The sequence below is a fragment of the Mchenga conophoros genome, linkage group LG3, assembly GCF_057382185.1.
Source record: "Mchenga conophoros isolate Kocher_MC1m ecotype Shallow Benthic linkage group LG3, M_conophoros_male_GT1.1, whole genome shotgun sequence".
NCBI classification, from domain to species: domain Eukaryota; kingdom Metazoa; phylum Chordata; class Actinopteri; order Cichliformes; family Cichlidae; genus Mchenga; species Mchenga conophoros.
In genome coordinates, this window is record NC_140528.1 from 2,252,710 (window position 1) to 2,267,511 (window position 14,802).

Sequence of the window (14,802 nt, forward strand, 5' to 3'; positions counted from 1 at the left end):
TTAGCGTCGTCAGGATGCTGGATGGAAACGCTGTGCCTGATAGGATGATTACAGGCTGGACTTTGTCTTCCTGTTACAGATGGATCCAGACCCTGGATGACTGCTGGACACACATGACCCACACTAGGCTGCCTTCATCCATCCTTTCCTCCTTCACTGAGACTCAGAGTCAGCATGTATGTATTTATCAGTGATTTGAATCCTTTCATTACAGAGTGAAGTTAAAGTAGACGTGTGAACACACTAATAAACACAAAGGGACACAACTACTACTCCATGATGTAAAGCTGAAGTATTACACAGCTTTATGAACCTCCTGTTATCCTGGTAGACGAGTACAGCAATAAATCTTTTACTTGGACATCTTCTGGCTCCAATAAGCTTTGAAATGTGACCATGAAGTTAGAGACACACTGACTGAAACCCACAGCTGTGACTGTGGATCACATCCACACACAGTGTAGCTGCTGTCTCTGTGTGAGCCTTTGCACTGCTGCTCGCAGCACCGTTATATCACTCAGCGCTCGCTGCTGTTATTGAATCCACTTTTTACTGTCCGTGCAATCAAGCTCCTCTGCAGAGCTAGAAAATATCTTCGAACCAGTTTATGTGTTAGGGGATCCTTTGCAGCTGTGACTGTTGCCTCTGTTTTTGTCCTTTGGTTCCTGGGAGCCTTTTACATTTCCATCAGCAACAAATATCTGAACAGGCTTTATTGTAGGAAATACAGGATTAAATAGTTGTCATTATTTATTAGATGTTGTTAAAGATGATCCGATGTTTGTTTAGTTTAATGCTGTGGCTTCAGTCAGCATCACTGTGCTGTATAGTTTTATTTTTCTGATCCTTCTGTTAAAGTTGCTGAATAAAAGCTGGTTGGTCTGCACCTCACCGCTGCCTCGAGCCTCCTTCTTTAAAGCAGCAGAGGCTCTTCATTCAGGTATCACAGCTCGAGTTGTTCTGCAGGAGACCCAGAGTACTGTCCTTGGTCCATAATGACATTAACTTTGATTCATGTCAACATGAAGCCTGAACGTCTGTGATGAACACACTATCAGCATCACTGACATATTTCATCATTTAAAAACACTTCCTGTCACCGTGGTGGTTACAGTGACATCATGCAGTTTGTGCTTTGACCTCCAGAGGGCGACAAATCAGCACAGACAGAGAGCTCCATTCAAACTTTGCTGCCATCAGGAATAATTCTTCAAATATAATCATCAGTGTTTGAGCAGTTATGATATCAGGGACAATCTAGACATGTGTGACAATACTGAACATGTCACATGACACACCTCAAACATCATGTGATCCACTCTCAGTCTGCACTTTCAGTCATGACTTCATGAATTTATGATCAGTTTACTCCTGAAATATTCAAATGCTGCAGGGTGAAGAACAACAAAGTGCTGACACATGTTTGTGTTTCAAACAAGAAAACCAGCAGAAATAAATCATCTTTGGACAACATGACAGAGATTAGTGAGTTTCCAAGTTGCACTTGAATGCAGCACAGACAGATTCTGATGTTCGTGGTTGTAAACGTGTCCTCAAACGCCTCTCTGACTCTTTCCTTCCTGCTCAAAGTTCCTCTTTTCTGAACTTGGTGTTTGTGCCTGACGCTGATCGTCTCCGTGTGGAGCTCCGTGTGAAGGTAACGTTAGCAGTGTGTAATGTTTCCTGGCTAACATCAGCTGTGTGCAGCTCAGTTCCAGCACAAATCTGCCGCTCCATAGTTCACGGTAACGGACTCATGAGGTCGACCGTTAAACGCTCTCCCGCCTTTTTGTCTGTGTGCGCGGATGTGTACGTTTTTGTTACCACTGTCATCTCATCAATAGCCTATTTGTAAAAGATCTCTGTTCATAGTTTAGTTGGATTTTAAAACTCTGTAGTTGGACAGTTTTATTTTGGACTGATGCTAAAATTCTTGCTGATTGTTTCTGTCGAGGTTTTGTACTTGACATCCGCCATTTTGGATGTGATAAGCTGTAGAGAGTGCGTCCAAAAAGAGAAACCAGAAAGAGAACCTGTTTTATTAATAACCTCTTGCAAATAGAAGAATATGAAAAAAACAACAACAAATAGGATAAAACCTTTAAATTACTTGAATTTTTAAAATCACCATCATCTGTCAACACAAATTTGATCATTTCAAATTTTTGTTTTCATTTTCTCTTCCCAGTTACTTCTTTCTCATTCTCTTCATTCTCCTTGTCACCTTACGTCTCACTCCTTAACTGAAGTTATAGTTCTAACATAAGAAGTCCCACCAACGTCCTTTATTTAATCTCTGTGTTGTCACAGTTATTATCATCAGATCAGACATGAGACCCAGACAACAACATAAGTTTACAAGCTAACATCATGTCAGCTAACATTAGACGATAGCATCATAAACTTTAAATTACTTTGCCTCTGATCAACAGTTTGATTACATTCTCACATCACAGGTTTATTTGCTAAGTGTGAGTCCGCCCACATTAGATCCACTTTTCAGCAGGTGGAATAATTTGTAGTATATAGGTAATACATCAACAATGCTGCCGTGGCTAAGTTAAGAATATTTATAATGTCATTTCCAAAACTTGCATATGATCTGCAATTTGTAGCAGATCTACTGACTGTCACAGAGCAGCTGGAGCAGTCTCGAATGCAGGTCAGTCCACTGCTGCCCCCTGTGGCCAAGTGCCATAGCTACTGCTGGATGAACTCGTGACACATCTGCACCTGTTTCTATGAACACATTGAGTCTGAGTGGCTGCACTTACACTGGTGCATTCAAACATATTGAAAGATGGCAGCAATGTGGATTGTCAAGACTCAAACCAACCGTTGAGCAAAGACAGCAGGATCACTTGTTTCTGTTTGTTATACAGCCAGATTTACTCGTGACACACATGTGCAGCTGCTTTATCACCTATTCTGAATTTGTTTCAAGCACAATACATTTGTTACACATGTTGGGATATTGTGTTTGTTTTAAATGTTATATACCTGTGTGGTATGTGACTTGTGTTGCCATGACGCCAGGTCTCTCTTGGAAATGAGATTTTTAATCTCAATGAGATTTTTTTTTACCTGGATAAATAAAGGACTAATTTGTAACTTTCAGTGTTTTCCGGTCTTCCAAAGGAAAAAAAACCTTCAACTACATGACATGCAGTTGTGTATTTGTTTTCACCTTATCATACACTTGAAGTTTTACAAATCACCACTTCTTTAGTGAATATCATTTCAGTCTCAGACAATCTCGTTTCTCTTACAGAGGTTGAATGCACCTTCTGTGGATGGCGGTACCACACAGTGTGCGTGGACTTCCCCTGCACAGAAGGCAACTACAAATGCTGTGAATGCTAAATAAACAGAAACAAATGATCCCTGTTGTCTTTGCTTGATGATTGGTTTGAGTCTTGACAATCCACATTGCTGGCGTTGCATCTTTCAATGGCAGCAATGGCAGGTATCAGTGCTCAAACCTTTTCAGAATCAGAATCAGAAACTTTATTGTCATTGTCATGAGAACAACGAAATTAAGAATGGTCCCCGATCATTGCATCATCCCTAGCAATATCAAAATATAAATAAAACAATAAAATTCAATAAATAAAATAGATAGAATACTTAAAATACTAATAAACATTCACATACATTCCCACACACATGCTTCAGACCGTGCATAGATTAACACAAGAGTGGCGTGATGTGTTTGTTTCCAACAAGTTGCCCACCTCGGGAAACAAAAATGTGTTCTTTTACTTGTCAGATGAACATATGAGACACTTTGACTCTTCAGTGCAGTGTGGAGCCTAACAAAGATCTGTTTTGTGTCCCAGCTGATCAGCAGGAGGAGGAGAGTCTGACGGAGCAGCAGAGGAACATTTTCAGCTACTTGGACTCAGCTCAGCCACTACAGAGGAAACAATGAGCTCAACACAGAAGGTGACAGACAGAGCAGGACCATATGACCAAAGATATTTATCACCATATACATTTGAACATTTGCCATAACGATGTAGCTGACGATAGAATTGACACCAGACAAAATACTTTACAGCTGCACAACTTTATTAAAAACCCATCAATGTATTTTCACTGAAACAAGCAGCTGTTGTTTATGTGCATTAAAGTTATATAAAAATGTAACCGTGCAAATGCAAATTCCTCGCTGACAGTTTAACCAAAAGGCGTTTCCAGTGGAAACTGGCCGACACATCCTGAGCATAACCATGTATAATATCCACTAAACTTCAGAAGAGGTTATACAGTCGTGGCCAAAAGGTTTGAGAATTGCATAAATATTGGAACCTGGAGAAGTTGCTGCTTAAGTTTTTATAATAGCATTTTGCCTGCACTCCAGAATGTTATGAGGAGTGATCAGATGAACTGCATCGTCCTTCTTTGCCATGAAAACGAACTTAATCCCCAAAAAGCCTTACCGCTGCATTTCATTGCTGTCATCAAAGGACCTGCTGAGACCATTTCAGTGATCGTCTTCTTAACTCAGGTGAGAATGTTGGCGAGCACGAGGCTGGAGATCATCATGGCTGTATCCCGATTCAGGTTCTGCAGCTTTAAAGTCCTCAAGGGCCGCGTACTCAAAGACCGCTAAGGCCGAAGTGCGAGGCTCGTAGGCTCGTGAAATGGGACGTCTAGCCTCCGTCGCGCTGCCCAGGTTGCCTAGCAACCATGATACTAACAGCTGGAAACGTTTCATACAGCTTTGTTTGACAGAAATGAAGGAGAACATATTTAGTTCATTTGTTTCTACATGAGCTCTGTGTGATTTGATGAGTATCTGAGGCTGAGACCACAGGACTGTGAAACATGATTGTTGGGCTTCATTTCTGTGCTGAACAGTCGTTTAAGATTAGCTGTAAATAACAATTAGCTGATGTTGTTCATGAGACTAAAGTCATCTCACTGTGGTAATGTAAATATGATATGGCCAATATTATAGTTATCATATTAATCACTTCACTCACAGATACATCTATATACACTCACAGTGTGTATATAGATGTGTCATATATAAGAGACAAATATTGTTCGTTTAATATGTTGGTACTAAATGTGGCTCAATGCTTACATATATGTGTAAAAAGCAAATGTAGGAGCTGTGATAACTGTGTCTGATAGAATGAAGAGTAGACTGATATATGAAATATTCCTTTATTGGGTGAGAAAATCAGACCATGTCATAACTGCTGTAAGTCACACAGAATAGATATCAGAGCCTTAAACAGGCTGACTTCTGCTAAATGGGTCAAACTGGGCAGAAAGTCTACAAACACATAACATCCTTATAGAATATGATGTAACACTATAGATCAACTTAGCTCAGAATATATAAAGCATATAAACAGTTACAGCAATGTGATGCAACAAACACAGCAGCTACTGATCCAAAATACTCAAAGCTTCATAGAACTGAAACCAACATTTATTTTTAGCTCCATCCTGCTGCTGATACAGACTTTAGGTTTCTGAACATTAAACTTGTTGCTGCCTTTCATAGTGTGTAACTTGAAGGCCCTGAGTACTTTCTCCCACACTGGAAACACTGGGATGATCACATTATTTGAACATTACCTAATAAGACTGATTCAGGACCAGAGATGGGCAGTAACGCGTTACTTGTAACCCAAGTAAGGGATTACTATTGCAAAAACGGTAATTAGATTACCGTTACTTTCCCGTAGGAACGCTGCGTTACTAAAACCGTGATTTCTTTGCGAGAATGTCTCACGACAGTGACGTAAGCGAGTGCGCCGTTAGTGACAACAGCTGTGTGGAGATCAACATTGGATCATATATCGAGTTCCTTTAGAATAAACAAACATAGGATTTATTATCACTGAATAATTATGTATAAATCTATACAAATTATAGAAATATGTAATAGGAAACAACAAAATAATCAAAATTATAAAATTGTGTGTGTGTGTGTGTGTGTGTGTGTGTGTGTGTGTGTGTGTACACAATCAGGAGGGATGGGCATGATTTTAGTGTTTGAACAGTCATGAATTATCTTTAACAGCAGGTTGGATGTAATGTGTTAGAACTACCAGCAGGTGGGGATAAGAGACCTTTAAGGTGTTTGGTGCCACGCTCCACCTTCAGGTTTAAAACTAGTGTTAATGGAGTTTGAAGGTTGAGTTTGTTCCACGACTGCATTTCACTCACTGCCTCTGTTTGTATCTCTGTCACTGCAGGACCAACATGGAGCCAGAAGTCAGCGCTCTCAGGAGGCCGACAAACCTCACAGAAGAAAGGGAGAGAAAAAACACACCTGTGACGAGTGTGGGAAGGGTTTTACTGAGAAGGGTAAACTAAAACGGCATCAGGTCATCCACACTGGAGAGAGACCGTTCAGCTGTGACTTGTGTGGAAAGTCTTTTTCCTTCAAGGATGCTCTAAAAAGACACCAACTCATCCACAGTGGAGTTAAAGCGTACAGCTGTGATCAGTGTGGCAGAGCTTTTACTCGTAGTAGCCACTTACAGAGTCATCTAGTTACCCACTCTGGAATTAAGCCATACAGCTGTGACGAGTGTGGGATGGGTTTTACTGTGAGGGCTTCACTAAAACAGCATCAGGTCATCCACAGTGGAGTTAAAGCGTACAGCTGTGATCAGTGTGGCAGAGCTTTTACTCACAGTAGCAACTTACAGAAGCATCTAGTTACCCACTCTGGAATTAAGCCATACAGCTGTGACGAGTGTGGGATGGAGTTTACTCTGAAAGCTTCACTAAAACGGCATCAGGTCATCCACACTGGAGAGAGACCGTTCAGCTGTGACTTGTGTGGAAAGTCTTTTTCCTTGAAGGGTTCCCTAAAACAACACCAACTCGTCCACAGTGGAGTTAAAGCGTACAGCTGTGATCAGTGTGGCAGAGCTTTTACTCACAGTAGCAACTTACAGAAGCATCTAGTTACCCACTCTGGAATTAAGGCATACAGCTGTGATCAGTGTGGCAGAGCTTTTACTCACAGTAGCCACTTACAGAGTCATCTAGTTACCCACTCTGGAATTAAGGCATACAGCTGTGATCAGTGTGGCAGAGCTTTTACTCACAGTAGCAACTTACAGAAGCATCTAGTTATCCACTCTGGAATTAAGGCATACAGCTGTGATCAGTGTGGCAGAGCTTTTACTCACAGTAGCCACTTACAGAGGCATCTAGTTACCCACTCTGGAATTAAGCCATACAGCTGTGACATCTGTGGAAAAACTTTCAGCCAGAGAGGGAGCCGAAATACACACCTACGCATTCACACCAGACATGATGTGTACTGCTGTGAACAGTGTGGCAAATACTTTACAACAGACGCAGACTTACAACGACACATGTTTACCCACACTGAGGAGAGACCTTATCAATGTGACCTGTGTGAGAAGACTTTTAAATCTCCACGTCACCTGAGACAACACCAACAGATCCACACCAGAAAGAGACTCTACAAGTGCAGCTACTGTGAGGTATGTATTTATATTGTTATCTTGTCATTTTAGCCTGACTGTTTGGAACAACTCCTCCTTGAATCACTACCTTATCGTGGTGGAGGGGTTTGTGTGTCCCAGGGATCCCAGGGGCTATGTTGTCTGGGGGCTTTTGCCCCCTGGTAGGGTCTCCCATGGCAAATTGGCCCTGGGTGAGGGACCAGACAAAGAGCGATTCAAAAGACCCTTATGAACAGTTTACCCTGCCCGGGATAGGGTTACCGGGGCCCCACCCTGGAGCCAGGCCCGGGGAGGGTGCCCGAGGGCGAGCGTCTGGTGGCCGGGCCTTAGTCCATGGGGCCCGGCCGGGCACAGCCCGAAGAGGAGACATGGGCCCATCCTCCCGCAGGCCCACCACCCGCAGGAGGCGCCATAGGGGTCGGGTGCATTGTGTGCCGGGTGGCGGCCAGGAGCGGAGGCCCTGGCGGACTGACCCCCGGCTGCCAAGACTGGCAATAAGGACATGGAATGTCACCTCTCTGGTGGGGAAGGAGCCTGAGTTAGTGCGTGAGGTTGAGAGGTACCGGCTAGATATAGTCGGGCTCACCTCTACACATGGCTTGGGCTCTGGAACCAGTCTCCTGGAGAGGGGCTGGACTCTGTCTCAGTCTGGAGTTGCCCCTGGTGAGAGGCGGCGGGCTGGGGTGGGTATTCTAATATCCCCTCGGCTTGCTGCCGGTACGTTGGGGTTTTTCCCGGTGGACGAGAGGGTTTGTTCCCTGCGCCTTAGGGTCGGGGAACGGGTCCTGACTGTCATCTGCGCTTATGCGCCGAGTGGCAGTTCAGAGTACCCAGCCTTCTTAGAGTCCCTGGGGGGGGGGGGGGGGTGCTGGAGGGTGCTCAACCTGGAGACTCTGTTGTCCTGCTGGGAGACTTCAATGCTCACGTGGGTAACGACAGCGAGACCTGGAGGGGCGTGATTGGGAGGAACGGCCTCCCTGATCTGAACCCGAGCGGTGCTTTGTTATTGGACTTCTGTGCTAATCACAGTTTGGCCATAACGAACACCCTGTTCGAACATAAGAGTGTCCATAAGTGCACGTGGCACCAGGACGCTCTAGGCCGTAGGTCGATGATCGATTTTGTAATCGTATCAGCAGACCTGTGACTATATGTTCTGGACACTCGGGTAAAGAGAGGGGCTGAGCTGTCAACTGATCACCACCTGGTGGTGAGTTGGATCAGGTGGCGGGGGAGGACGCTGGACAGACCTGGTGCACCTAAACGCGTAGTGAGGGTGTGCTGGGAACGTCTAGCAGAGGCCCCAGTCCGCGAGATCTTCAACGCACACCTCCGGCAGAGCTTCAACAGCATTCCGAGGGAGACTGGGGACATTGAGTCCGAATGGACCATGTTCAGCGTCTCCATTGCCGAAGCTGCTGCATTGAGCTGCGGCCGCAAGGTGGTTGGTGCCTGCCGCGGTGGTAATCCCCGAACCAAATGGTGGACACCAGAGGTCAAGGGAGCCACCAGGCTGAAGAAGGAGTCCTATCGGGCTTGGTTGGCCTGTGGGACTCCGGAGGCAGCCGACAGGTATCGACAGGCCAAGCGGAATGCGGCTCGGGCAGTGGCTGAAGCAAAAACTCGGGTGTGGGAGGAGTTCGGAGAGGCCATGGAAAAAGACTTTCGGACTGCCTCGAAGAGATTCTGGCAAACCGTCAGGCGTCTCAGGAGGGGAAAGCGGTGCTCTACCTGCACTGTGTATAGTGCTGGCGGAGCGCTGCTGACGTCGACTGAGAAAATTGTCGGGCGGTGGAAGGAATACTTCGAGGACCTCCTTAATCCTACTGACACGTCTTCCGAGGAGGAAGCAGAGTCTGGGGATGAGGGGAATGACCCACCAATTTCCGGGGGCGAGGTCACTGAGGCAGTTAAACAACTCCTTGGTGGCAGAGCCCCTGGTGTTGATGAGGTCCGCCCCGAGTTCCTGAAGGCTCTGGACGTTGTAGGGCTGTCCTGGTTGACACGCCTCTGCAATGTTGCGTGGAGATCAGGGGCAGTACCTGTGGACTGGCAGACCGGGGTGGTGGTCCCCATCTTTAAGAAGGGGGACCGGAGGGTGTGTTCCAACTACAGGGGGATCACACTCCTCAGCCTCCCTGGGAAAGTCTATGCCAGGGTGCTGGAAAGGAGAGTTCGTCCGCTAGTCGAACCTCGGATACAGGAGGAACAATGCGGTTTTCGTCCTGGTCGCGGAACACTGGACCAGCTCTTTATCCTCTCCAGGATACTTGAGGGTGCATGGGAGTTTGCCCAACCAGTCTACATGTGTTTTGTGGACTTGGAGAAGGCATTCGACCGTGTCCCTCGGGGTGTCCTGTGGGAGGTGTTGCGGGAGTATGGGGTGTCTGGCCCATTGCTACGGGCCATTCGATCCCTATACAACCGTTGCAAGAGCTTGGTTCGCATTGCCGGCAATCAGTCGGACTCGTTCCCGGTGGGTGATGGGCTCCGCCAGGGCTGCCCTTTGTCTCCGGTTCTGTTCATAATTTTTATGGACAGGATTTCTAGGCGCAGCCAAGTGGCGGAGGGCTTTCGCTTTGGTGGCCTCAGAATCTCATCTCTGATTTTTGCAGATGATGTGGTTCTGTTGGCTCCATCGGGTGAGGGCCTCCAGCTCGCACTGGAACGGTTCGCAGCCGAGTGTGAAGCAGCGGGAATGAGGATCAGCACCTCCAAATCTGAGGCCATGGTTCTCAGCCGGAAAAGGGTGGAGTGCCCACTCCGGGTCGGGGATGAGTTCCTGCCCCAAGTGGAGGAGTTCAAGTATCTCGGGGTCTTGTTCGCGAGTGATGGGAGAAGGGAGCCGGAGATCGACAGACGGATTGGGGCTGCGGCTGCAGTAATGCGGACGCTGCACCGGTCCGTCGTGGTGAAGAGGGAGCTGAGTGTAAAAGCGAAGCTCTCAATTTACCGGTCGATCTACGTCCCTACCCTCACCTATGGCCACGAGCTGTGGGTAGTGACCGAAAGAACGAGATCGCGGATACAAGCGGCAGAAATGAGCTTCCTCCGAAGGGTGGCTGGCCTCTCCCTTAGAGATAGGGTGAGAAGTTCGGCCATCCGGGAGGGGCTCAGAGTAGAGCAGCTGCTGCTCCACATTGAAAGGAGCCAGCTGAGGTGGTTCGGGCATCTGACAAGGATGCCCCCTGGGCGCCTCCTGGGTCAGGTGTTCCAGGCATGTCCCACCGGGAGGAGGCCCCGGGGCAGACCCAGGACACGCTGGAGAGATTATATCTCTCGGCTGGCCTGGGAACGCCTTGGTGTTCCCCCGGATAAGCTGGAGGAGGTGGCTGGGGAGAGGGAGGTCTGGGCCTCTTTGCTTAGGCCGCTGCCCCCGCGACCCGGCCTCGGATAAAGCGGATGAAGATGGATGGATGGATGGATGTTTGGAACAACTCTGCTCATTAAACTGTGTTAGCATGTTAGCAATTCTACTGCATGGAAAAGCAGCTCTGAGTGATTATTCAGATTTTCCTTTCAGTTATGATTTTAGTATTACTGTAGTATTATGGTGGTAGTATTGGAGTTATTGCAGCCCAGTAAACTGAGTGTGTTAACTGAAACAGTCAAATGTAGTTGGACGTCTGCAGAGATGCTCTTTATTTCAGGCGACGTTCAGGATACAAATGTTGAAGGACTGACTTACACTGTCTTTGTGTCTTTGTTTAGAAGCAGAGCGACACAGATGGATCCAGTTCTCAACCCTGTCATCACTGTGGTGGTGGGAAAGACTTTCATTGTGACCTCTGTGGAAAAACTTTCAGTCGGCAAAAGACCCTAAAAGTACATCAACGTAGACACACTAGAGACAAACTGAAATACTGCAAAGAATGTGGGAGAAGCTTCACCACACCAAGTGAGTTAAAACAACATGAACTGATTCACAGTGGGGTTAAAAAGCACTTCTGTGATCAGTGTGGGTCATCCTTCACCACTGCAGGTGAGCTTAAAACACACAAACGAGTCCACACAGGAGAGAAACCACACAAGTGCAGACACTGTGAGAGAAGCTTCTCACATTCAAGTACTCGTAACAGGCATGAACGTGCACACATGGAAGGAAACTACAGCTGTGACCAGTGTGACAAGAGCTTCAGGAATCTCAGTTCATACTCTGCACACAAACGATCCCACGTTACTAATAAACTGTTTCACTGTTACCAATGTGCCCAAACATTCACCTCATTGTCTGCTCTGTGCAAACATCAGCGCCATCACTCAGGGCTGAAATCACTCCCATCACTGGATCACAGTGAATCTGAAGACACAGAAAGATCCTCTGGTTTCTGTGTCAGACTCAAAAAGCTTGAGATCAGGCTCCACAGAGTTCAGATAGAATCATTTAAACTTGTGTTGAACTGAACTGGTTGCTGGGCTGAACTTCTACATAATACAGATCTACATGGGATCTTCTTTTCTGTTGTTTTACTGAGTCAGTTTTTGTCCTTTTTTCTCTGTCCTGGTTTTGCTCGTCTGTAAATGATTGAAACTCAGTCAAACAGTTCATTGTTCTCCAGCAAAACGTTTTGGAAACTCATGTTTAACCTTTAAAACTCTGACATGTTTTAGCACACAAGGCTTCATCGGGGAGTTCACTCATGATTGGACCATGAGAACAAAGGTTTTTAGTTCTTTCAAAGAGAGTCTTGGAGATGTTTGATGTTTCTGTTTTTCTGAAACCACCTGAAAGAAAAACTATTTTTCTTGCTTTATGTAGTGTGGAAGTTTTTAATGTTTCTTCATCTGTGATGTTCTTGAATGTGTTCACGTGAAGATGGTACAAATAAACTGTCCTTTCAGCTTTAGCTCCTAATTTATTCATTATTTATGGATGTAGCACAGCAGCCGTCTCTTGATTAACACATGGAGGGCTCGGGATCTAATGGTGTCGTCTCCCTAATTTGCCCACTCAGTAAATCTCACTCATGGCCAAGAAATTGAAATAAACCTTGTTTCCCTGCTGGATAGTGATCCACTGTAACTCTGCTCCTCCTTCCTGTTTAGGATTTCTGTGGCTGAAGTAAAATTCCCTCCATCCATCACTTATCCCAGCTAACCCAAAGTGAAATAAAGTTTTGCTGGTCTTAAAAAAGCATTACAATAATGGGCATTACCAATGCAAACTGAATGATACAGAAGATGAAAGAAGAGACTTTGATCAGTTAATAAAGCTCATGATCTGGATTCATTGTGGCTGCTACACAGATACTTCTGGGTCACTTCTCTCAGTTAGGAACCTTCCTCACCAAACTGACTGTTGGACCACACCCCTGGTTTCATGAGAAATTGTTTCAGCCATGATTTCTCTTCCTGTATTTCAGAGTAAAGACTGAAGTGACAAATGGAAGCATGTTTAAAAAACACAATGTGAGAGAGACGTTGAGGTCCTTAGAAGTTACCCTGGGTTTTTCTGTCACCCTGCTAGATGTTACACACCTTGTTATTGGACTGATTTCTACTGCTGGACTACTCCTGCGGAGAGTAACAATACTCTTACTAATTAGCTCCCTTTCACACCTTTGGGGATATTTATTTTTGTGTTTGCAGCGCTGTGAGCCAGAACAGCGAGAGAAAAATCTGCAACAGCAACGAGCCGAATGCTTACGTGAATCGCAGCAGCTGCACATGTGCTACGCTGAATTAGAGGATATCTTTGCTCTGGATTTCTATTTCTACTTTTTCATTTCTATATGATTCTTCTTGCATCTAAACAAAGATGATTCAATTTGCTAAATGTTGATGGCTCTTCGTGCTCAGGTGTAAATGAGACGTAATATTTGCTCTTGGTTTGGTTCTCCTGTACAGAACCTTGCAGTACAACAGAAACCTAAAAACATTATTTGTAGTTGTTATTCTTAGTTGTTCTGCTGCCTAAATACCACAGGGTCTGATTATGAAGTTATTGAGCTGCACATACTTTACGACCTGCTTAAGTTCGAGGTCACAGCGTCTGTAGAGCAGCTGGAACATAATGAAGTCTACAAGGTTAAAGTTTTCTCTTCAGTTATTGTTCTTTCTGCTGCTTGGTTTGATGGAGCTGAGAGCTTTTGTTTTTATTATTGTTATTATAATTATCATTAATATTTTACTCTCTAGAAGCTTTAAAATAGTGTTTGTGTTTGAAAAAATTGATTTAAGAATTGAACAGAAACATCTGTCCTTCTGAAAATCGCCCAAAGGCACGGAGACAAAGTCAAAGGATGCAACCTGTAACTTTCTCTTCCTTCATGTCAGGACCATCATCCATGATTTATATAAAATGCATATAGCAACAGTAGCACTTTAGTTTGGACTTTATGATTTCTGTAACTGGTGTGGGGATGAACAAAAAGTATTTTACCAGCATAATATAATCTGCAGTATGATCATTGCTTTAACAATGTAATAGATAGCTTTAAGATGGCCTTAAGATGTTTATGATGATGCTAACTTTGTATTTCAGGGGCAGTTATAATTATTTTATACATATTGCATATCTGTGCTTATTTGAGTTGATGTTCAGGTTCTTTAAAGGTCGTAAGCCTCACTGACGTGACTGTTCAGGTGATACATGCTGAGGGAAAACTAGAACATAGAAGGAATTGCAATACATGCTTACAAAACACGTATATCAGTTTATTTTATTATCTTTTATATGTTCATATTCTTGTATTAAGCTTTTAGTAGAGGTTCTTGGTTAAAACATTTATTTAGTAGAAGATATACACATAGTCTCAGTGAGCTTCTGGTCTGGTAAAAGGTCAGAAGTGCAACAGGTGAATTGAGAAAGAGCATTTGAGGACGAGACACAGACAGTAGGTGAAGAGGTGACACAAAGAGCATGTGAGGTCAACACACACACACACACACACACACTTTAAATTAGATTTATTTAGAGGAGAGGTTAGTTATGTTTGGCTGTAACTGCAAAATTGTCTTGGTAAAAGAGGAACCGTTTCTTGGTGTCTCGGCAAGAAAGAGGAACAAGACAAGAACTGAAAGGTAGACAGGAAGGGCTAGCCATGAAAATAGAAGATGATTTTCTAGGTGAAAAGTCATGATGATGTTGATCTGATCTATGTATAAAATGTATCTGTGACGCATGAAGGGGCGTCAGTAAATAAACCCTGATGTTATAAAATAATTGTTTGTGCTTTAGTAAGTCGAAGATCAATTGCTGTGTTCAGTGATCTTCCCACATGTGAATTAAAATCTTCGTTTGACTTCACCCGGCCGGACCAGTGTGGTTATTTTTCGATCACCTCTTGTACCCTTTCTCAATTCTTGAATCTTAACATTTGGGGGCTTCGTC

At 44.6% G+C, this 14,802-nt stretch overlaps 1 protein-coding gene across 1 annotated transcript; it reads left to right on the forward strand.

Moving 5' to 3' along the window:
- Positions 1-1,260: 1,260 nt before the first annotated feature.
- LOC146576975 (uncharacterized) lies at positions 1,261-12,668 on the forward strand. Its single transcript, XM_085268166.1, has 4 exons — positions 1,261-1,657; positions 3,840-3,945; positions 6,219-7,487; positions 11,181-12,668. Exons 2-4 carry the CDS (start codon positions 3,928-3,930, stop codon positions 11,871-11,873), a joined length of 1,980 nt encoding a protein of 659 aa, XP_085124292.1. The 5' UTR covers positions 1,261-1,657; positions 3,840-3,927; the 3' UTR covers positions 11,874-12,668.
- The last annotated feature ends 2,134 nt before the right edge of the window (positions 12,669-14,802 follow it).